Source organism: Salmo trutta, chromosome 32, assembly GCF_901001165.1.
Source record: "Salmo trutta chromosome 32, fSalTru1.1, whole genome shotgun sequence".
In the NCBI taxonomy this organism is placed as follows: domain Eukaryota; kingdom Metazoa; phylum Chordata; class Actinopteri; order Salmoniformes; family Salmonidae; genus Salmo; species Salmo trutta.
In genome coordinates, this window is record NC_042988.1 from 133,153 (window position 1) to 156,182 (window position 23,030).

At 41.1% G+C, this 23,030-nt stretch overlaps 1 protein-coding gene across 1 annotated transcript in view; it reads right to left on the bottom strand.

Annotated features, from left to right (window-relative positions):
* Positions 1-19,743: 19,743 nt before the first annotated feature.
* The window catches only part of LOC115170639 (glutaredoxin domain-containing cysteine-rich protein 1-like), a 35,006-nt gene continuing 31,719 nt past the window's right edge, over positions 19,744-23,030 (bottom strand). The window contains exon 5 of the mRNA XM_029726888.1: positions 19,744-19,923. Coding sequence (XP_029582748.1) covers positions 19,744-19,923 — 180 coding nt within the window. The remainder of the gene's footprint in view (positions 19,924-23,030) is intronic.

Genomic DNA, 23,030 nt, shown 5'->3' on the forward strand with positions numbered 1-23,030 from the left:
AACAAAATAGGAAAAATGCCAAGGGGGTGAATACTTTCTAAAGGCACTGTACCATCTCCAGGCCTCCTCATATAAGCCGCATGCAAGCCCCTGGTGCACGCCTTTGGAACATTCTACATTTTAAATAAGTCTAATAAATCATTTGAATATACCCCATCACAATAAATCCATTATTAATTTTAGGCAGGTCTAAAGAAACATAAAGAAAATTGTATTTCAGAATGAGTTGGCCTACTGTGTGTTATCTGGCTATGTGCCATGCCATAGGCTTCTTCATTTAGCAAAGAAGATATACTTAAGTCCTGTGCCATTATTTTATACTACATGATTTTATAGTAAGATGAATATAACTGAACTTCACTGAATGAAATGGAAAGGATATTTTTCCCATTCTTTAGCAAGAGTGCACATATGAAGTGGCTATGTTAAGCGTAAAAGTGATCATTTGATACAGGTCCTATACGTTATTTGGCAACTTTAGTTGTGTGTGACACAAACCATTGAATGCCTTAGAAATCTAAATATATATGGACTGCATGATGTGTGACTATAGTCTTGATGATTTTAGAAAGTTGCAAATAAAGCTTGAGCTCAGGCTGCACACGCCGTTCTCTCATCAAGTGATCATTTTTCCACCTATCAGACTATTTTAAATGTAATCTTATCTTTACTAATATGTAAAGTTACTTTTGATTTAGAATTGCCCATTATTAAAGGGGCAGGGGAAGAAAGCCATGTCATCCATATGCGCTGGAATAGTGAAAGAAGGCCCCTTTTCTTCTGGTTCGTTCCACTCATGTCAGGTAGGCTACTCTGGTTATTTTGCCCAAACTCTATGCCATGGGCTCTCCAACCCTGTTCCTGCAGCTATCCAGTGCTTAATTTGGAAAACTCGATAGTAACATGTTTTCACAAAAAAACATTTCATTAAATTGTTGACAGCCCCTCTCTGTGCGCTGGAGAAAGGAATGAAGGCGAGAGGGAAGGAGATGGAAACCCACGGTGGTGAGATAGTGTAGCTAAAGGTGTCAGTCTATTCATTATGAAAATATGAAAAATGCCCTATTAATAGGCTATTCAAAATAGTCTACAATTATAGTACATTTTTATTGTAACTGAATTTGTTTAATTTAGGCTAGACCAATTATGTACCAATGTTGCACTACGTGTGTATTTGCAAACCTGCTTGTTGAACATCTCATTCCAAAATCATGGGCATTAATATGGAGTTGGTCTCCCCTTTGCTGCTATAACAGCCTACAATCTTCTGGGAAGACTTATCACTAGATATTGGAACATTGCTGCGGGGACTTGCTTCCATTCAGCCAGAAGAGCATTAGCGAGGTCGGGCACTGATGTTGGGCAATAAGGTCTGGCTCACAGTTAGCATTCCAATTCATCCCAAAGGTGTTCATGGGGTTGAGGTCAGGGCTCTGCAGGCCAGTCCAGTTCTTCCATACCGATCTCGACAAACCATTTCTGTATGGACCTCGCTTTGTGGACGTGGGTATTGTCATGCTAAAACAGGAAAGGGCATTCCCCAAACTGTTGCCACAAAGCTGGAAACACAGAATTGTCTAGAAAGTCATTTTATTTCACTTCACTGGAACTAAGGGGCCTAGTGCGAACCATGAAAAACAGCCCCAGACGATTGTTCCCCCTCCACCAAACTTTACAGTTAGCACTATGCATTCGGGCAAGTAGCGTTCTCCTGGCATCCGCCAAACCCAAATTAATCTGTGAGACTGCCAGATGGTGAAGCGTGATTTATCACTCCATAGAATGCGTTTCCACTTCTCCAGAGTCCAAAGGCATCGAGCTTTACACCACTTGGCGACGCTTGGCGTTGCGCATGGTGATCTTAGGCTTATGTGCGGCTGCTCGGCCATGGAAACCCATTTCATTAACAGTTCTTGTGATGTTGCTTCCAGAGGCAGTTTGGAAATCGGTTGTGACTGTTGCAACCAAGGACAGATGATTTTTATGCACAACGCGCTTCAGCACTCGGCAGTCCTGTTCTGTGAGCTTGTGTGGCCTACCACTTTGCGGCTGAGCCGTTGTTGCTCCTCGATGTTTCCACTTCACAATAACAGCACTTACAGTTGACCGGGGCAGCTTAGCAGGGCACAAATGTTATCGACTGACTTGTTGGGAAGGTGGCATCTTATGACGGTGCCATATTGAGAGTCACTGAGGTCTTCAGTATGGCCATTCTGCCAATGTTCAGGATGGCCAGACTGCCAATGTTTGTCTATGGAGATTGCATGGCTGTGTGCTTCATTTTATACACCTGTCAGTAACGGGTATGGCTGAAATAGCCGAATCTACAAATTTTGTATACAGTATATAGTGTATTTGATTAACGTTAGCAATGCTAAAGTTGTAACATGTAGCTAAAATTGAAGCAAGCTAATGGCTGCAAGGGTCAGGGTTAGTTGTCCAACATTCTCACACACACACCAGTGGAGTCTCCTCAGAAGAGGAAGGACCATCCTCAGTGAATTTCATAAAAATTGTAAAACATAGATAAAGCTATACTAAATATATTCACGTCACCAAATAATTGATTTTAACACACTGTTTTGCAATGGACTACAGTAGCCTCCACATCACTCTATAGGGTAGTACCATGGTGTAGCCGGAGTATAGCTAGCTTCCATCCTCCTCTGGGTACATTGACTTCAATACAAAATCTAGGAGGCTCTTGGTTCTCACCCCCTTCCATAGACTTACACAGCAAGTATGACAACTTCCAGAGGACGTCCTCCAACCTATCTGAGCACTTGCAGCATAAAATGACATGTTGTGCACCCAATCAAAGGATCAGAGAATGAATCTAGTACTGAAATCATAAGCGAGCTAACGCGGCAGTGCATAAAATGTGGCGAGTAGATGATTCAAAGAGAGAAAGACAATAGTTGAAGAGCTAAACAAATTAATTTCTTCAAAAATGAAGGAGATGCAAGACATTCATATTTTTCTCACTTTCAGTTTCACTTACTTAGCTAGGAAATGCAGCTGGCTAGTTTAGTTGTCAAACATCCGGCTCAAACAGAGGGATGCTATGTTAGCTAGCTGGCTATGACTATCCAACACAAGACTGGAAGTCTGCCAAGTCAAGGTAAGCTTTTGGTTTTATTGCCACCGGGACAACTGCTTACCGACTATACACTAACGTTAGCATGATTGTAGTAGCTTTACTAACGCATTAGTTCTGTTAGCTAAGTTGACTAGGACGTTACTTTACTTAATATGGGGACAACGATGTAGGCTGTGTGTAGCGGTTATGACGGTTTGGCTTGGAAAGGTTTTTTCGCCTGGTCACATACAGCTGATTTGTAGGGTCACCACTTTATTTTAAGAATGTGAAATGTCAGAATAATAGTAGAGAGAATGATTTATTTTAGCTTTTATTTCTTTCATCACATTCCCCGTGGGTCAGTAGTTTACATGAACTCAATTAGTATTTGGTAGCATCCCTCTGATTTATTTTAGCTTTCATTTCTTTCATCACATTCCCCGTGGGTCAGTAGTTTACATGAACTCAATTAGTATTTGGTAGCATGGCCTTATAAATTGTTTAACTTGGGTCAAACGTTTCGGGTAGCCTTCCACAAGCTTCCCACAATAAGTTGGGTGAATTTTGACCCATTCCTCCTTACATAGCTGGTGTAACTGAATCAGGTTTGTAGGCAACCTTGCTCGCACACACTTTTTCAGTTCTGCCCACAAATTTTCTATGGGATTGAGGGCAGGGCTTTCTGATGGCCATACCAATACCTTGACTTTGTTGTCCTTAAGCCATTTTGCCACAACTTTGGAAGTATGCTTGGGGTCATTGTCCATTTGGAAGACCCATTTGCGACCAAACTTTAACTTCCTGACTGATGTCTTGAGATGTTGCTTCAATAGATCCACCTAATTTTATTTCCTCATGATGCCATCTATTTGTGAAGTGCACCAGTCCCTCCTGCAGCAAAGCACCCCCACAACATGATGCTGCCACCCGCATGCTTCACGGTTGGTATGGTGTTCATCGGCTTGCAAGCTTCCCCCTTTTTCCTCCAAACATACGATGGTCATTATGGCCAAACAGTTCTATTTTTGTTTCATCAGACCAGAGGACATTGCTCCAAAAGTACGATCTTTGTCCCCATGTGCAGTTGAAAACCGTAGTCTGACCTTTTATGGTGGTTTTGGAGCAGTGGCTTCTTCCTTGCTGAGTGGCCTTTCAGGGTGTGGATATAGATACTTTTGTACCTGTTTCCTCCATCTTCAGAAGGTCTTTTGCTGTTTTTCTGGGATTGATTTGCACTTTTTGCACCAAAGTACGTTCATCTCTAAGAGACCGAATGCGTCTCCTTCCTGAGCGGTATGACGGCTGCGTGGTCCCATGGTGTTTATACTTGCGTACTATTGTTTGTACAGATGAACGTGGTACCTTCAGGCATTTGGAAATTCTCCCAGGGATGAACCAGACTTGTGGAGATCTACCATTTCTTTTCTCATGTCTTGGCTGATTTCTTTTGATTTTCCCATGATGTCAAACAAATAGGCACTGAGTTTGAAGGTAGGCCTTGAAATACATCCACGGGTACACCTCCAATTGACTCAAATGATGTCAATTAGCCTATGATAAGCTTCTAAAACCATGACATTTTCTGGAATTTTCCAAGCTGTTTAAAGGCACAGTCAACTTAGTGTATGTAAACTTCTGACCCACTGGAATTGTGATACAGTGAAATAATCTGTCTGTAAACAATTGTTGGAAAAATGACTTGTGTCATGCACAAAGTAGATGTCCTAAACGACTTGCCAAAACTCTAGTTTGTTAACAAGAAATTTGTGGAGTGGTTGAAAAACGAGTTTTAATGACTCCAACGTACGTGCATGTAAACTTCCGACTTCAAATGTACATTCATAGGCTAGGTTAGAGCAACCTCATGATGGGTATAGGGAAATTTGAGTATCATGTAGTAGCCTAAACGTATTGATGTTACATTGAACTAGGTGAATGGAATATGAATGACAGTCATCCAGTCATCCAACATGCTGTACTAGAAATACAGTGGGGGAAAAAAAGCATTTGATCCCATGCTGATTTTGTACGTTTGCCCACTTACAAAGAAATGATCAGTCTATAATTTTAATGGTAGGTTTATTTGAACAGTGAGAGATAGAATAACAACAAAAAAATCCTGAAAAACGCATGTCAAAAATGTTATAAAATGCTTTGCATTTTAATGAGGGATATAAGTATTTGACCCCTCTGCAAAACATGACTTAGTACTTGGTGGCAAAACCCTTCTTGGCAATCACAGAGGTCAGACGTTTCTTGTTGTTGGCCACCAGGTTTGCACACATCTCAGGAGGGATTTTGTCCCACTCCTCTTTGCAGATCTTCTCCAAGTCATTAAGGTTTCGAGGCTGACGTTTGGCAACTCGAACCTTCAGCTCCCTCCACAGATTTTCTATGGGATTAAGGTCTGGAGACTGGCTAGGCCACTCCAGGACTTTAATGTGCTTCTTCTTGAGCCACTCCTTTGTTGCCTTGGCCATGTGTTTTGGGTCATTGTCATGCTGGAATACCCATCCACGACCCATTTTCAATGCCCTGGCTGAGGGAAGGAGGTTCTCATCCAAGATTTGATGGTACATGGCCCCGTCCATCGTCCCTTTGATGTGGTGAAGTTGTCCTGTCCCCTTAGCAGAAAAACACCCCCAAAGCATAATGTTTCCACCTCCATGTTTGACGGTGGAGATGGTGTTCTTGGGGTCATAGGCAGCATTCCTCCTCCTCCTCCAAACACAGCGAGTTGAGTTGATGCCAAAGAGCTCCATTTTGGTCTCATCTGACCACAACACTTTCACCAGTTGTCCTCTGAGTCATTCAGATGTTCATTGGCAAACTTCAGACGGGCCTGTATATGTATTCTTGAGCAGGGGGACCTTGCGGGCGCTGCAGGATTTCAGTCCTTCACGGCGTAGTGTGTTACCAATTGTTTTCTTGGTGACTATGGTCCCAGCTGCCTTGAGATCATTGACAAGCTCCTTCCGTGTAGTTCTGGGCTGATTCCTCACCGTTTTCATGATCATTGCAACTCCACGAGGTGAGATCTTGCATGGAGCCCCAGGCCGAGGGATATTGACAGTTCTTTTGTGCTTCTTCCATTTGCGAATAATCGCACCAAATGTTGTCACCTTCTCACCAAGCTGCTTGGCGATGGTCTTGTAGCCCATTCCAGCCTTGTGTAGGTCTACAATCTTGTCCCTGACATCCTTGGAGAGCTCTTTGGTCTTGGCCATGATGAAGAGTTTGGAATCTGATTGATTGATTGCTTCTGTGGACAGGTGTCTTTTTTACAGGTAACAAGCTGTGGTTAGGAACACTCCCTTTAAGAGTGTGCTCCTAATCTCAGCTCGTTACCTGTATAAAATACACCTGGGAGCCAGAAATCTTTCTGATTGAGAGGGGGTCAAATACTTATTTCCCTCATTAAAATGCAAATCAATTAATAACATTTTTGACATGCGTTTTTTTGGATATTTTTGTTGTTATTCTGTCTCTCACTGTTCAAATAAACCTACCATTAAAATTATAGACTGATCCTTTCTTTGTCAGTGGGCAAACGTACAAAATCAGCAGGGGATCAAATACTTTTTTCCCCCACTGTAGGGCCATGCTCATTAAGAGAAAAAATCTTCCTCCCTCATCGTTAACAGCACTGACCACCTCTGCAGTACACCAAACGTAGGAAAAGTTTCTCGCACCCCAGATCGAGTTAATACATAAAAATCTAAAGTGCCAACAATTGTTATTCTTGCAATGTGATCTATGTGATTCACTGCCCGTGCGGCTTATTTTACGTAGGAGAAACTTCATGGGTGTTACGCACTAGAATGTATGAGCACCGAAGTGCCATTTGACATGCTGACCCTAACATCCCATTGTCCCTCCATTTCAAAGAGACACTCGCTTTTTGTTCTTTTTTGGGGGGTGGGGGGGGATTTTCCAAGGGAAGTTAAGCCTGGAATTTTGCTTAAATTCATCAAAAAAGTGAGCTTATAACAATCTTTTTTGTGGGATACACAAGGCAATTCTCGGCCTTGTGACATATTTTGGTTAAACTATCCCCAATTCAATGGAATTGCAACCCTCTGCATGCACAGTGCATTATTCCATCACTTGCAGTGCACTCTTCCATCACATGTACAGCTGATTCTCAAGATCTTGCACACTAATGAGATGCTTTTGAGCCCACACTACTACACTGTCTGAGCCAAGGACTACATGCTTTCTGGTGAGTTTTGATTACAATACTGGTTGGGGTGAATATATTTTATGACATACATGATTTTATGTTAACTAATAAATAGTAGCCTACAGCAAAGTGTGTTCAAATCATTTCTAACTTGTTAACAATTCCTACTAGTTAGTTTTTACCATGTGGGTTTTAGCTTGCTTGAGCCTGCTATCTGAGGAGTGTTAATTCACCTGTTTCCCTATGTTTCATTTTAGCATTTATCTTACAACGGAGTTGTTTAATGTAATTGCTTAACTATTTATCTGTACATGGAATTGTATTTGTTTTTTTAAACTTTTTTCTAATCTTTAACGGAAAATGCCATGGGCAATATCTGATGTGTGGAGACATTTCACTGCAGCTAATGTAGAAGGAAAAGCTGTGTAAATTTGCAAATACTGTGCCAAATCATATGTGAAGAATGCAACAAAGATGCAGAATCATCTGGCCAAGTGCATAAAGTTCCCTCAGCGTTCACAACAAGCAACCTCTGACAAAAGCCCCTCTACTTTTATTTGAGGTGAAAATGATGAATCAGACACCTTATCGATAGCAACTACTCATGGTCATCCTGGAATGATGGTCCTCCTGGAAGTTTTGACTCAATGGAGGAACGTAGTCAGAGAAATGCTGATGAATGTCTTGCTCGAGCTGCTCACAGGCAATGTGTATTGGAAGAGATTTCTGAATGATCTTCGCCCAGCATACACCCCTCCAACCAGACATGCTTTATTTACTCATTTTCAGGATGCAGAGTTCAACAGGGTTCATGTGAAGGGTCAAGCAAATCATAGAGATAGCTGACTGTATTGCAATGATCTCTGATGGGTGGCCGAATGTTCATGGGCAAGGAATAATTAACTCCATCTCTACCCCTCAACCAGTATTTTACAAGAGCACAGACACAAGCACAGACACAAGGGACAACAGACACACCGGTCTCTACATTGCAGATGAGCTGGAGGCAGTCATCAATGACCTTGGACCACAGAAGGTATTTGCACTGGTGACAGACAATGCTGCGAACATGAAGGCTGCTTGGTCTAAAGTGGTCCTACCCTCACATCACACCCATTGGCTGTGCTGCTCATGCATTGAATCTGCTCCTCAAGGACATCATGGCACCGAAAACAATGGATCCACTCTACAAGAGAGCCAAGGAAATGGTTAGGTATATGAAGGGTCATCAAGTTATTGCAGCAATCTACCTCACCAAGCAAAGTGAGAAGAATAAGAGCACCACATTGAAGCTCCCCAGCAACACCCGTTGTGGTGGTGTCGTCATGTTTGACAGTCTCCTGGAGGGGAAGGATTCTCCAAGAAATGGCCATATCAGTCTCCCGATATGGACAGCCCCATCAAGAGGATCCTCCTGGATGATGTATTTTGGGAGAGTGGTAAGCAGCCTGAAACCTATAGCAGTAGGCATTGCATGGATTGAGGGAGACAATGCCGACGATATAAGAGAAAAAAACTACGTACTGCCCTGCCCACTTCACTGTTGCCCCAAACTGAGGACAAATACATTAGTGTCTAGTTTGAGACAGACACCTCACAATTTCTTAACTGGCAGCTTCATTAAATAGTACCCACAAAACACCAGTCTCAACAGTGAAGAGGCGTCTCTGGGATGCTGGCCTTCTAGGCAGAGTTGCAAAGAAAAAGTCATCTCAGACTGGCCGATAAAAAGAAAATATTAAGATGGGCAAGAGAACACTGACACTGGACCGAGGAACTCTGCTTAGAAGGCCAGCATCCTGGGGTTGCCGCTTCACTGTTGACGTTGAGACTGGTGTTTTGCGGGTTTTATTTAATAAAGCTGCCAGTTGAGGACTTGTGAGGCATCTGTTTCTCAAACTTGACACTTTAATGTACTTGTCTTCTTGCTCAGTTGTGCAGCGGGGCCTCCCACTCTCTCTATTCTGGTTAGCACCAGTTTGTGCTGTTCTGTGAATGGAGTAGTACACAGTGTTGTACGAGATCTTCAGTTTCTTGGCAATTTCTCGCATGGAATAGCCTCCATTTCTCAGAACAAGAATAGACTGATGTGTTTCGGAAGAAAGGTCTTTATTTCTGACCATTTTGAGCCTGTAATCGAACCCATAAATGCTGATGCTCCAGATACTCAACTAGTCTAAAGAAGGTTGCTTCTTTAATCAGAACAACAGTTTTCAGCTGTGCTAACATAATTGCAATAAGGTTTTCTAATGATCAATTAGCCTTTTTAAAATGATAAACTTGGATTAGTTAACACAACGTGACATTGGATCACAGGAGTGATGGTTGCTGATAATGGGCCTCTGTACGCCTATGTAGATATTCAAACAAAATATGTATCTGCCGTTTCCAGCTACAATAGTCATTTTCAACGTTAACAATGTATTTCTGATCAATTTTATATTTTAATGGACAAAAAAGTGCTTTCTTTCAAAACAAGGACATTTCTAAGTGACACTACCGTTTAAAAGTTCGGGTTATCTTAATTTTGGGGGGGAGATGCGATGGATCATTCAATATTCCCTTTTGTTGTTCAGGGAAATCATCTCATGTGAAGAGTGAACTCATTTAATTAAAGTTCAATTTTAACTAGTTATTTTATTTATATTGGAAGGATTTAATAATTTAATAATGTCTACTTATGATAAGGTAAAAGGTTTATGTTTCGGTCTCCATATGTTATGGTAAATATATCCAATGCAAAAAACATTTTAATGTGTATGTATTTCGGTTAATTCCTGTTTAATTCCCTCTGAATATTCCCCAAAATGTGCAACCCTAGTTGTTAGACCTCGGTCTTAGCTTTTGATGTTTGTTGTTAGCCCTAGTTTTGCTTAGCCCTGTTTTATTTTTCAATACACAACATATTCAACATGTGTTATAGTAGTGGTTGTGTATGAGTTACACCTACTGTAGTTGATAAAAGCTTGTCTAGTTTTCCAATTGTTGTTTACTGGGTTCAGTTCTGTATTTCATCACTAGGTGGAGACATTGACCACAGCACATCACACATTTAGTACTAACATGTATGGTCTACCACTCTCTCTCATTAGCACTACCAGCTGAAGAGATTTTTGTCCTCCTAGTTGTCTTTTCCATGCCCTATATGAACTTGCCCATTCCCTTTGTGATTAATCTGAAGAAGGCCATTGAAGGCCGAAACGTTAATCTTTTAAACTTGTCTTAATAAACTATTTTTAATGGTGGAAAAGCTTTTCACTTTTCCCCGTCCAATAATTAGTGATCAGAGCCAGAAATATCACTCTCATGCTATCACATTATCTTACAAGATGATGGTTGTCATTCATTCAATGCTAAAAAGAAGTTGTAAGATTTAATGCGTCCTGTTTTTTTGTCCCTCAACAGCAACGTAATCCAGAGGTACGGCACGTCGACCTGGAGATTATATAACACTACGAATCTACGCAGGAAAGTTGTGCTACAGCACGAAGGAACTCGGGAGAAGAGCCAAGCCGACCTCTGCACTCTGCCTCCAATCTCCCTCCCATCCTCTCCAACCAACTCATCAAGCAGTCTTACTGTAGAATAGTCCTGCATCACATAAGCACCAGACACAGGTGCTGGGACAGTGATTTTATTTTTTCCATTTCTTTCTGTTGATTTAACCATGCCGTTATGAGGGTTTGACCAGAAACAGAGACATCAAAGACCCAAGGCATACCAGGTGTGGCAGTGAAGACTGAGCTCTCAGCACTGTCTTGAAGTTGGATGTGGTTATAGTGCGTTGTCACTCTCAGGCAGTGGATGTACAGTTACCTTTGAATATAGTTTTCGTTCGTTGACTTTTGTTCATGTTTCTGCGTGAAGTGAATCAATTCAGTTGAAAAATCATGTCTTTGGACTATTCAAACTGACCAGTACCACTAAGCAGTTATACATAAAGCTTATGAATCTACATAGAACCACACTCTCGCTGCAACTATTCCCTTATGAATGCAAATAATTATACAAGTACACTTAACAAAAGCAGCATGGAAGCGTTTTCTTGAGTATAAGTTTGAAGTATGTAGAGTGTATATATATTTTTTTGGGGGGGAAAGTACCTATGCACACTGCAAAGCTGGCATCTCACCAGTTCATTGATTGGCATTTTGAATTAATGTTCTAAGAATTGTGATTTTATATGTTAGAGGGAGCTGACTGATCTTGTGTACAGTAGCACTTAATGAGAAATCAAAACAGTCACCGCTGGTGTCAGGCACCCTTAAAGATGCATAATTTCCGCATTCGTCGATGTTGTAGGAAGTGGTGTCCCTTGCTTTTACCTCGCTCCCTTTTGCTAGCGCTGCTGACCTCTGTGTTATGCTATGAAGTTCTGCAACTGTGGGGATGGTCACTCGTTTGCTGTCTCAACGGGCTTGTCAGCAGACGACAGATTTGTATGTTTTTTGCTCCAAAGATGAAGTGGTCTTCGAACACCCAGTCCGAGCGAACGTCCCCTCCTTTACCAGTGTAAATAATAGTGGGCTGGAGGTAACCATTTTTAATTCAGCCTTTTGTGACATAATACAACTCTATGTTTTACCGTGGACAGTTCAGTGTAAAAACTAAGACAAGGACAAATGATACATAACATTAATGCTCTAACTATCCACAAAAGATTGATGTTTGTACAGCCATTGTCCCAACTTCGACCTTCCCAGCTTGATATTTCTGCTCCAACCTGGGGTGTATTCAGTGAGGTAAAACATTCACAACATTGCAGTTAAAAATGTAATGAATAGAGCTGACATGATTTCTATTCATTATGACAGAAAATCATAGCTGTGCTATAAAATTAATTTCTGTCTGAATGTTCTGTAAAATGTCACCCTCCTGAACAGACTTGTTGCATTCAGTGACTGCTTTTTTTTAGAATTCTGTGCTCATGTCTGTGTTTGTAACAGACAGTCTGGCCAATATACAGCAGGTTGCAGGGACACCGCATTAAGCGTATACCCCAATGGTGAATACATACTCGGCTTTCTTTAATACACACTCGGCTTTCTTTAGAAGTGGCCTGGAGTTTTTTCTGATTTGTCGGGTGTGTGTGTGTGCGCAGTTGAAGTCGGAAGTTTACATATACAGTCGTAGTCAAAAGTTTTGCGAATGACACAAATATTAATTTTCACAAAGTCTGCTGCCTCAGTTTGTTTGATGGCAATTTGCATATACTCAAGAATGTTATGAAGAGTGATCAAATGAATTGCAATTAATTGCAAAGTCCCTCTTTGCCATTTAAATGAACTGAACCCCCAAAAAACATTTCCACTGCATTTCAACCCTGCCACAAAAGGACCAGCTGACATCATGTCAGTGATTCTCTCGTTAACACAGGTGTGAGTGTTGACGAGGACAAAAAGCATCACTCTGTCATGCTGATTGAGTTCGAATAACAGACTGGAAGCTTCAAAAGGAGGGTGGTGCTTGGAATCATTGTTCTTCCTCTGTCAACCATGGTTACCTGCAAGGAAACATGTGCCGTCATCATTGATTTGCACAAAAAGGGCTTCACAGGCAAGGATATTGCTGCCAGTAAGATTGCACCTAAATCAACCATTTATCGGATCATCAAGAACTTCAAGGAGAGTGGTTCAATTGTTGTGAAGAAGGCTTCAAGGGCGCCCAAGGAAGTCCAGCAAGCGCCAGGACACATCTCCTAAAGTTGATTCAGCTGCGGGATCGGGGCACCACCAGTACAGAGCTTGCTCAGGAATGGCAGCAGGCAGGTGAGTGCATCTGCACGCACAGTGAGGCGCAGACTTTTGGAGGATGGCCTGGTGTCAAGAAGGGCAGCAAAGAAGCCACTTCTCTCCAGGAAAAACATCAGGGACAGACTGATATCCTGCAAAAGGTACAGGGATTGGACTGATGAGGACTTGGGTAAAGTAATTTTCTCTGATGAATCCCCTTTCCAATTGTTTGGGGCATCCGGAAAAAAGCTTGTCCGGAGAAGACAAGGTGAGCGCTACCATCAGTCCTGTGTCATGCCAACAGTAAAGCATCCTGAGACCAGTCATGTGTGGGGTTGCTTCTCAGCCAAGAGAGTGTGCTCACTCACAATTTTGTCTAAGAAGACAGCCATGAATAAAGAATGGTACCAACACATCCCCCGAGAGCAACTTCTCCCAACCATCCAGGAACAGTTTAGTGACGAACAATGCCAGTTTAGTGACGAACAATGCCATAAGGCAAAAGTGATAACTAAGTGGCTTGGGGAACAAAACATCGATATTTTGTGTCTATGGCTAGGAAACTCCCCAGACCTTAATCCCATTGAGAACTTGTGGTCAATCCTCAAGAGGCGGGTGGACAAACATAAACCCACCACTTTTAACAAACTCCAAGCGTTTATTATGCAAGAATGGGCTGCCATCAGTCAGGATGTGGCCCAGAAGTTAATTGACAGCATGCCAGGGTGGATTGCAGAGGTCTTGAAAAAGAAGGGTCAACACTGCAAATATTGACTCTTTGCATCAACTTCATGTAATTGTCCATAAAAGCCTTTGATACTTATGAAATGCTTGTAATTATCCTTCAGTATTCCATAGTAACATCTGACAAAAATATCTAAGGACCCTGAAGCAGCAAACTTTGTGGAAATTAATATTTGTCATTCTCAAAACTTTTGTCCATGACTGTACTTAGGTTGGCGTCATTAAAACTAGTTTTTCAACCACTCCACAAATTTCTTGTTAACAAACTGTAGTTTTTGCAAGTAGGTTAGGACATCTACTTTGCATGACACAAGTAATTTTTCCAACAATTGTTTAGACAGATAATTTCACTTATAATCCACCGTATCACAATTCCAGTGGGCCAGAAGTTAGTACACTAAATTGACTGTGCCTTTTTAAACAGCTTTGAAAATTCCAGAAAATTATGTCATGGCTTTAGAAGCTTCTGATAGGCTAATTGACATAATCTGAGTCAATTGGAGGTGTACCTGTGAATGTATTTCAAGGCCTACCTTCAAACTCAGTGCCTCTTTGCTTGACATCATGGGAAAATCAAAAGAAATCAGCCAAGACCTCAGGAAAAAAAATTGTAGACCTCCCACAACTCTGGTTCATCATTGGGAGCAATTCCTAAACGCCTGAAGGTACCACGTTCATCTGTATAAACAATAGTGCGCAAGTATAGACACCATGGGACAACGCAGCTGTCATAACGCTCAGGAAGGAGACGCGTTCTGTCTCCTAGACATGAACGTACTTTGGTGCGGAAAGTGCAAATCAATCCCAGAAGAACAGAAAAGGACTTTGAAGATGCTGGAGGAAACGAGTACAAAAGTATCTATATCCACAGTATAATGAGTCCTATATAAACACAACCTGAAAAGCCGCTCAGCAAGGAAGAAGCCACTGCTCCAAAACCACCATAAAAATAGCCAGACTACGGTTTGCAACTGCACATGGGGACAAAGATCATACTTTTTAAAGAAATGCTCTCTGGTCTGATGAAACAAAAATAGAACTGTTTGGCCATAATGACCATTGTTATGTTTGGAGGGAAAAGGGGGAGGCTTGCAAGCCGAATAACACCATCCCAACCGTGAAGCATGGGGGTGGCGGCAGCATGTTGTGGGGGTGCTTTCATACAGGAGGGTCTGGTGCACTTCACAATATAGATGGCATCATGATGTAGGGAAGTTGTGGATCTATTGAAGCAGCATCTCAAGACAACAGTCAGGAAGTTAAAGCTTGGTCGCAAATGGGTTTTCCAAATGTACAATGTCCCCAAGCATACTTCCAAAGTTGTGGCAAAATGGCTTAAGGACAACAATGTCAAGGTATTGGAGTGGCCATCACAAAGCCCTGACCTCAATCCCATAGACATTTTGTGGGCAGAAAAACTATAAAAGCATGTGCGAGCAAGGAGGCTTACAAACCTGACTCAGTTACACCAGCTCTGTCAGGAGTAATGGGCCAAAATTCACCCAACTTATTGTGGGAAGCTTGTGGAAGGCTACCTGAAATATTTGACCCAAGTTAAACAATTTAAAGGCAATGCTACCAAATACTGATTGAGTGTATGCACTCTATTCTTCTGACCCACTGGGAATGTGATGAAAGAAATATAAGCTGAAATAAATTATTCTCTCTAATATTATTCTGACATTTCACATTCTTATAATAAAGTGGTGATCCTTACTGATCTAAGACGGGGATTTTTTGCAAGGATTACATGTCAAGAATTGTGAAAAACTGAGTTTAAATGTATTTGGCTAAGGTGTATGTAAACTTCCGACTTCAAGTGTATGTATGTATATATATGTGTGTGCGTGTGTGTTCATTGATTTTGTAAGATTTCTCTTTGGTTATGGAATAACTGCTGAAGGACTTAAAATACATTTATTTATATTTTTTGTTGTTGGCATTTCCCTAAGCTTCAATTTTTTATTTATTTAACTAGGCAAGTCAGTTAAGAACAAATTCTTATTTTCAATGACAGCCTAGGAACGGTGGGTTAACTGCCTTGTTCAGGGGCAGAACAACAGATTTGTACCTTGTCAGCTCGGGGATTTGAACGTGCAACCTTTTGGTTACTAGCCCAACACTCTAACCACTAGGCTACCCTGCCGCCCAGCCAACTAATTTAAATTATCTGAAAAGCATGTCATGCAGATTGGTGTTCATAGGCTATGCGCGCATCTTCATTCCCTGTGGATGAATGTGGGCAATCGGACTTTGCAGTTATAGGAATGAGGCTCTGGAAACTATAAGAAAAATCAGTAGCCTATGCGGTGACGTCAATTAAAACAGTCATATTCAACCAGGCTACACATTAACCAACCATTGAGAAACATTACGCTCAGCATCGCGGCAGGGACAAGTAGGCTTCTCCTATGGAGAAACAATTGTCCACTATGGCACATCAGAAAATGCTGAAAAAGGACACACGACATTCAAGGTTTTTTGTTATTAAATGTCGTGTAACATATTTAACCAGGCTTTGAGAGTGGGCGCGCATCAATGTCATGCCATTCCAAAGTCAGTTGTGCTTCTGCCCATGTTGTCATTTTCTTTCATGTCTCCTTTTCGCCCTTAGGTAATATAATGTGTTTTTAATGTGGGATTAACAGCGCCTATAAAACAGCATGATTACATATGTATTGTATTGCAAACCTGTAGGAAATAACCAAAGGCGCACACTCTTGAGATAATCAACTGTTATCAACATATGCGTAGGCCTATAGCAACGCCACCAACAAACTGTTGTGTAGAGTAGATTGGACAGGTTATGCTATAGGCCAATGCATTGTTAGAATTTTTATTCACTGTTTTTCTCTCCAAGATCTAACCTACAGATGGGGGTGCAATAGACCGTGATCGGGCATGCTATTGGGTTTCTTTCATCTCCTTGACCCAATGTCCTTACATTATTCCACAATCTTAGATTGTGATTAAGAATCTATTAAATCAATCGGATTATGCTACACATCCCACCGAATGTATCAGGCATATCATGAGCCGTTGTCGAGTAGGAAAACAATGATTAGCAGTCAGTGTGGCATCTATTAAAGTCGTGTTGAGAGTGAAAGTGATGCGCCTTGCTCTTTGCTTTTAGCTTCTCTACAGTGCTGTCTTGTAGAGTCATGTTCAAACAGCATTGTACAGGGTTATGACAGCGTAGAGAGATCCTCGCCGCGGAGATGCTTTTCTCCATTTATTTGTCACTGGATGGCAGCCAGACCGAGAATGATGACACTCATCCAAAAAAATACAGGCAACAGAAGTGGAGATAAAAAGGTACCACCTGTCTCACACAGTATAATTGTGTTACTCTAAACATACAAGTTTAATACTGGCTTTTTAAAATCTGCTATTGAGTTGTGTCATGACTGTCCTGATCAGGTCAGGGTACAGGAGACCACCACCCTACAGATTATCTCCCAAACCCCCAACAGAGGAGGAGAGATCTAGGGGTCTGAAGATGTGGGGGTTTTATGACACCTCATGCCCATAATAAACCTTAGGCCACAGAGAAATTCCTTTGTCCTAACAATGGAGAACTGGCCTCAGAACATTAAACATGCAATAAAGGGACTTTGGAACAATGGTTTCCGTCAGCCACAATGGTGGTCATGACGAGAGGTGGAATATTAAAATGTATGTAACTTTGGTATTGTTTTTAAAGGTTAAGAGATGACGTTATTATGAAAACATTGTACCTTTAAGAGTTTTCCCAGTATATGCCTGATGTTTATACATTGTACGTTGAGTGGAAAATATCCAAATCAAACAGAATGTTTTGGTAAAGATGAAATGTGAAGTTAGTGTCTAAAATTGGATTTTTAGTCAAATCTAGGCCTTGCCCCTTTACTTGGTCCGCCCAGAGAATTGCCCTAAAGGCGGTTACACCCACTTCTGACCCGAGGGTATAAGACAGGAGAGTGAAGAATTAACATAGGAGACTAATTGACCCCAAGCTGCAGCGAAGGTCTAACAAAGTCGACAAACCCCAAAACGAAACACAAGGTTGAAGACAAAGAAATCTTTTTCTACACGAGCTACGGACGAGTAGCTGTGTCTAAGCGGGTGAATTCAAGCCGAACCACCCAGTCTCCACTCTCCATCAAATCGTGGTATCTTCACCGTTCGAGTCCGACGCTGTGAGCTCTGAGCTACAGAGCTGTCTGTCCTCAGAAGACCGCGAGGGATCAGACCACTAAGCCAAGAAGGACACTGACATCGTGAGGACAACCAGAGAGTTGCCGGAGAAGTGCGTCATTGAGAAGCCTAAAGGACCCACGCGGAGCTTCCCACCTGAGACCTCCAACACGTAATTACATCATTATATTCTGACCCATAAGAGCGGCAGTTCGGGGCAAGGCTAGGTTTTAAATAAGCATAGCTGACAAATGAACGCAAATGTATATTTCTCTCGTGTACTTCCTTTGTTTCTCTCTCTTTTAAATCCCCATTTTGGGTAACACGCGCCATAGTGTGTTGGCCCGTTATACTAAGTCCTAATCAATAGCTAGACTGTGTTTTGTGTATGTGTATTTTTATCATCATTTTAGCTTGCTAGTAAATAAATAATCAACTAAGATTGGTGTGGTAAATTCATTGGTGAAGCCCGGGTCCATGCAGATTCCCGGATTATGCGACGTTCAGAATGAGACTGTAGAGGAAATGGATTAATTTAGCGACTGTTGTAAAATCGATATTGTGATATCCTTTGAGTTAATTTGGGAAATAGAAACTCAATCAAAACAATGTTCCCATGGTGCCCCAGGTTAATGAGTTAATAATTGCTTGATTCATTGCTTAATTAATTTAATCACGCAATTATAAACTGCTAATCATTCAATGAGCAACAGTCGTCACATTAACTAATACAACGTCACGACAGTTGCAAGGTATTATTGATGTATAAAGAAAGTGTACTCAGAAGCAGTGTTGTGCACACAAGTCTCAAAGACACAACTCTGTAAATGGGTCCCTCTTCTTTATCCTCAGGGTAAGAGATGGAGTTGCAATCAAAGTCCTTTCAGTGGCTTGAATAATTTAATGGAAACCTAACTAGTATAAATCTGTTGGGGACATATACATTATTAAGCTGCCTAACATTAAGCTTGGTTACTCAGTGGTCCTGATGCCTAACATCCTATGTCTATGGAATCTGTTATGCTTCCATTGTTTCTATGCACACATTTCCAATACTATTAAACTGGAATTTGCTTTTACTACTTCCTCTATTTTATGACTGTAAGGAAAGCGCTTTTCTCTCATCCTAATAAACATTTATATTTTATTCTACCCGAGCTTTAAACCAGAGCTTCTAATATTATCCCTTTATTTTTTACCTACATTTATTTAAGTGGAGTGGCCCAATAAAGTGTACACAGAATACTTTACTTTCCCTCTCTGCTCCTTAATCCCGTTCCATGTAGGCCATAGGATTAGGGATGAAAGCTTAATTATCTAACAAACTTCAGGTCATCAGGTCACCACTACACTGTTACATATCAGTGATTGTCTTACACCTCAATGACCAACCCTAGATTATCCTGGTGGAGTCCTAGACTGACCTTGTATTTGTCTGTTCAACTTATTGTTTCCATTTAAATGGGGGGGGGGGATGATACATTTTAGGACAGGCTGATGAAAATGTCATGTCATATGAAGGAAAATTCAAACTTAAAATATATAATTGATCAATTAAGTGTACATGTGCCACAGATAAAACCCATTTACAGACTTATATTTTCTTGAAAACACATATTTATTGACAATCTCACATGGAGGATAAACCATGGTGTGAAAAATCAAGTCTTATCTCTGACACAGTCCAATCCGTACAGTGTCCATATTAGGACAGCCAGAAATACAAGTCCTAGTGAGACTGAGGCTGTCCTAATATGGACACCATACAATGTGTGGCCTTGGTGAATGGTCTGGGGAAGGGGGATATTTCGATCAGGCACTTAGAGTTATCATTGGCTGCAGCTGGAACAGGGCTGCAGGCCATTCTCGTTGCACCAGGTGCACTTCAGGGCTTTGAACGAGTCTGTGAAGCAGTTGCGGAAAACTGACAACTTGCTACCATGGCACATGGGGCACGGGACGAAGGCAAAGCCCCCACAGGTCTGGCACATGTGGGGGTGCTGTACCCTCTGGGGGAAAATACACACACACACACAAACAACCATTGTGAGAGTAAAATTGTTATAATACTGTAATTGCATCAAATGGTTGTTTTATGCAACGGAATAGAGGGTTCTTATAACTCTATTGTGTCTGTGTGAACTGAACGTGGGCCTCTGGGAGATTGAACACTGACAGAAGATTTACTATGTCTTTGGGTGATAAGCCTAACAAAACCGCATTCCATAGCATGAGTTAACTTGTTATGGATAGGGGGCATTATTTTCACAGCCGGATAAAAAACGTACCCGATTTAATCTGATAATTACTCCTGCCCAGAAACTAGAATTTGCATATAATTATTAGCTTTGGATAGAAAACACTCCAAGGTTTCTAAAACTGTTTGAATGGTGTCTGTGAGTATAACAGAACTCAAATGGCAGGCCAAAACCTGAGAAGATTCTGTACAGGAAGTACCCTGTCTGACCATTTCTTGGCCTTCTTTGCCATCTCTATCCAAAACAGGGGATCTCTGCTGTAACGTGACATTTTCTAATGTTCCCATAGGCTCTCAGAAGGCGCCAGAATGTTGAATGATGACTCTGCTGTCTCTGGCTGAAAAACAGTAGCGCATTTGGTAAGTGGTCGATCTGAGAACAATGAGACGGGGTGCGCGTGCACGAGACGACTCCATGTTTACATTTTCAGTCTTTGAACGAAAACAACGACTCCCAGTCGGAATATTATCGCTTTTTTACGAGAAAAATCGCATAAAAATGGATTTTAAACAGCGTTTGACATGCTTCGAAGTACGGTAATGGAATATTTTGACATTTTTTGTCACGATACGCGCCGGGCGCGTCACCCTTCGTTACCCTTCGGATAGTGTCTTGAACGCACAACAAAACGCCGCTATTTGGATATAACTATGGATTATTTGGAACCAAAACAACATTGGGTGATGAAGTAGGAGTCCTGGGAGTGCATTCTGACGAAGAACAGCAAAGGTAATCAAATTTTTCTTATAGTAAATCTGAGTTTGGTGAGTACCAAACTTGGTGGGTGTCAAAATAGCTAGCCATGATGGCCGGGCTATCTACTCAGATTATTGCAAAATGTGCTTTCACCGAAAAGCTATTTTAAAATCGGACACCGCGATTGCATAAAGGAGTTCTGTATCTATAATTCTTAAAATAATTGTTATGTTTTTTGTGAACGTTTATCGTGAGTAATTTAGTAAATTCACCGGAAGTGTTCGGTGGGAATGATAGTTCTGAACGTCACATGCTAATGTAAAAAGCTGGTTTTTGATATAAATATGAACTTGATTGAACAAAACATGCATGTATTGTATAATATAATGTCCTAGGAGTGTCATCTGATGAAGATCATCAAAGGTTAGTGCTGCATTTAGCTGTGGTTTTGTTTTTTGTGACATTATATGCTATCTTGAAAAATGGGTGTCTGATAATTTCTGGCTGGGTACTCTGCTGACATAATCTAATGTTTTGCTTTTGCTGTAAAGCCTTTTTGAAATCGTACAGTGTGGTTAGATAAAGGAGAGTCTTGTCTTTAAAATGGTGTAAAATAGTCATATGTTTGAAAAATGGAAGTTTTTGGATTTTCAAGGACTTTGTATTTCGCGCCACGCCCATCATTGGATATTGGAGCAGGTGTTCTGCTAGAGGTTAACCTGTTGGGGCTAGGGGGCAGTATTGAGAATTTTTGAAAAAATATGTGCCCATTTTTAACTGCCTTCTACACTAACTCAGAAGCTAGAATATGCATATTATTGTTCAGGTTTGGATAGAAAACACCCTAAAGTTTCTAAAACTGTTTGAATGGTGTCTGTGAGTATAACAGAACTCCTATGGCAGGCAAAAACCTGACAAGGTTTCATGCAGGAAGTGGCCTGTCTGACAAGGAGTCGTTCTTCTTGCCTCTGTTTATTGAAGAGTAAGGATCTTAGCTGTAACGTGACAATTCCTAGGGCTCCAATAGGCTCTCAGAACCCGGGAAAAACCTGAACGATGACGAGGCAGCCTCAGGCTGAAACACATTATCGCCTTTTCCAAGTGTCCCATTAGGTGACAATAGAACTAGGCGCGTGCGCGATTCGCCCCCGTGGAGTATTTTCATTCGGCTGTTTAGCTTATTGCAGATTCCCGGTCGGAATATTATCGCTTTTCTACGAGATAAATTGCATAAAAATTTATTTTAAACAGCGGTTGACATGCTTCGAAGTACGGTAATGGAATATTTAGAATTTTTTGGTCACATTCTGCGCCATGCGCACGACCGTGATTTAGCATTCTGATAGTGTCTAGAACGCAAGAACAAAACGTCGCTGATGGAACATAACGATGGATTATTTTGGACCAAACCTACATTTGTTATTGAAGTAGAAGTCCTGGGAGTGCATTCTGATGAAGAACAGGAAAGGTAAGACCATTTTTCTTATAGGAAATATGATTTTGGTGAAGGCTAATCTTGCCGGGTGTCTAAATAGCTAGCCCGTGATGGCTGGGCTATGTACTTAGAATATTGCAAAATGTGCTTAATCCGAAAAGCTATTTTAAAAATCGGACATATCGAGTGCATAGAGGAGTAATGTATCTATAATTCTTAAAATAATTGTTATGCTTTTTGTGAACGTTTATCGTGAGTAATTTAGCAAACTGTTAGTAAATTCCCCGGAAGTTTGCGGGGGGTATGCTTTTTCTGAACGTCACATGCTAATGTAAAAAGCTGTTTTTTGATATAAATATGAACTTGATTGAACAGACATGCATGTATTGTATAACATAATGTCCTAGGTGTGTCATCTGATGAAGATCATAAAAGGTTAGTGCTGCATTTAGCTGTGGTTTGGGTTTTTGTGACATTATATGCTAGCTTGAAAAATGGGTGTCTGATTATTTCTGGCTGGGCACTCTCCTGACATAATCTAATGTTTTGCTTTCGTTGTAAAGCCTTTTTGAAATCGGACAGTGTGGTTAGATTAACGAGAGTCTTGTCTTTAAATAGCTGTAAAATAGTCATATGTTTGAGAAATTGAAGTAATAGTATTTCAAACGTTTCAAAAATCGCGCCACTGGATTGAAGTGGCTGTTACGTAGGTGGGATGAATTCGTCC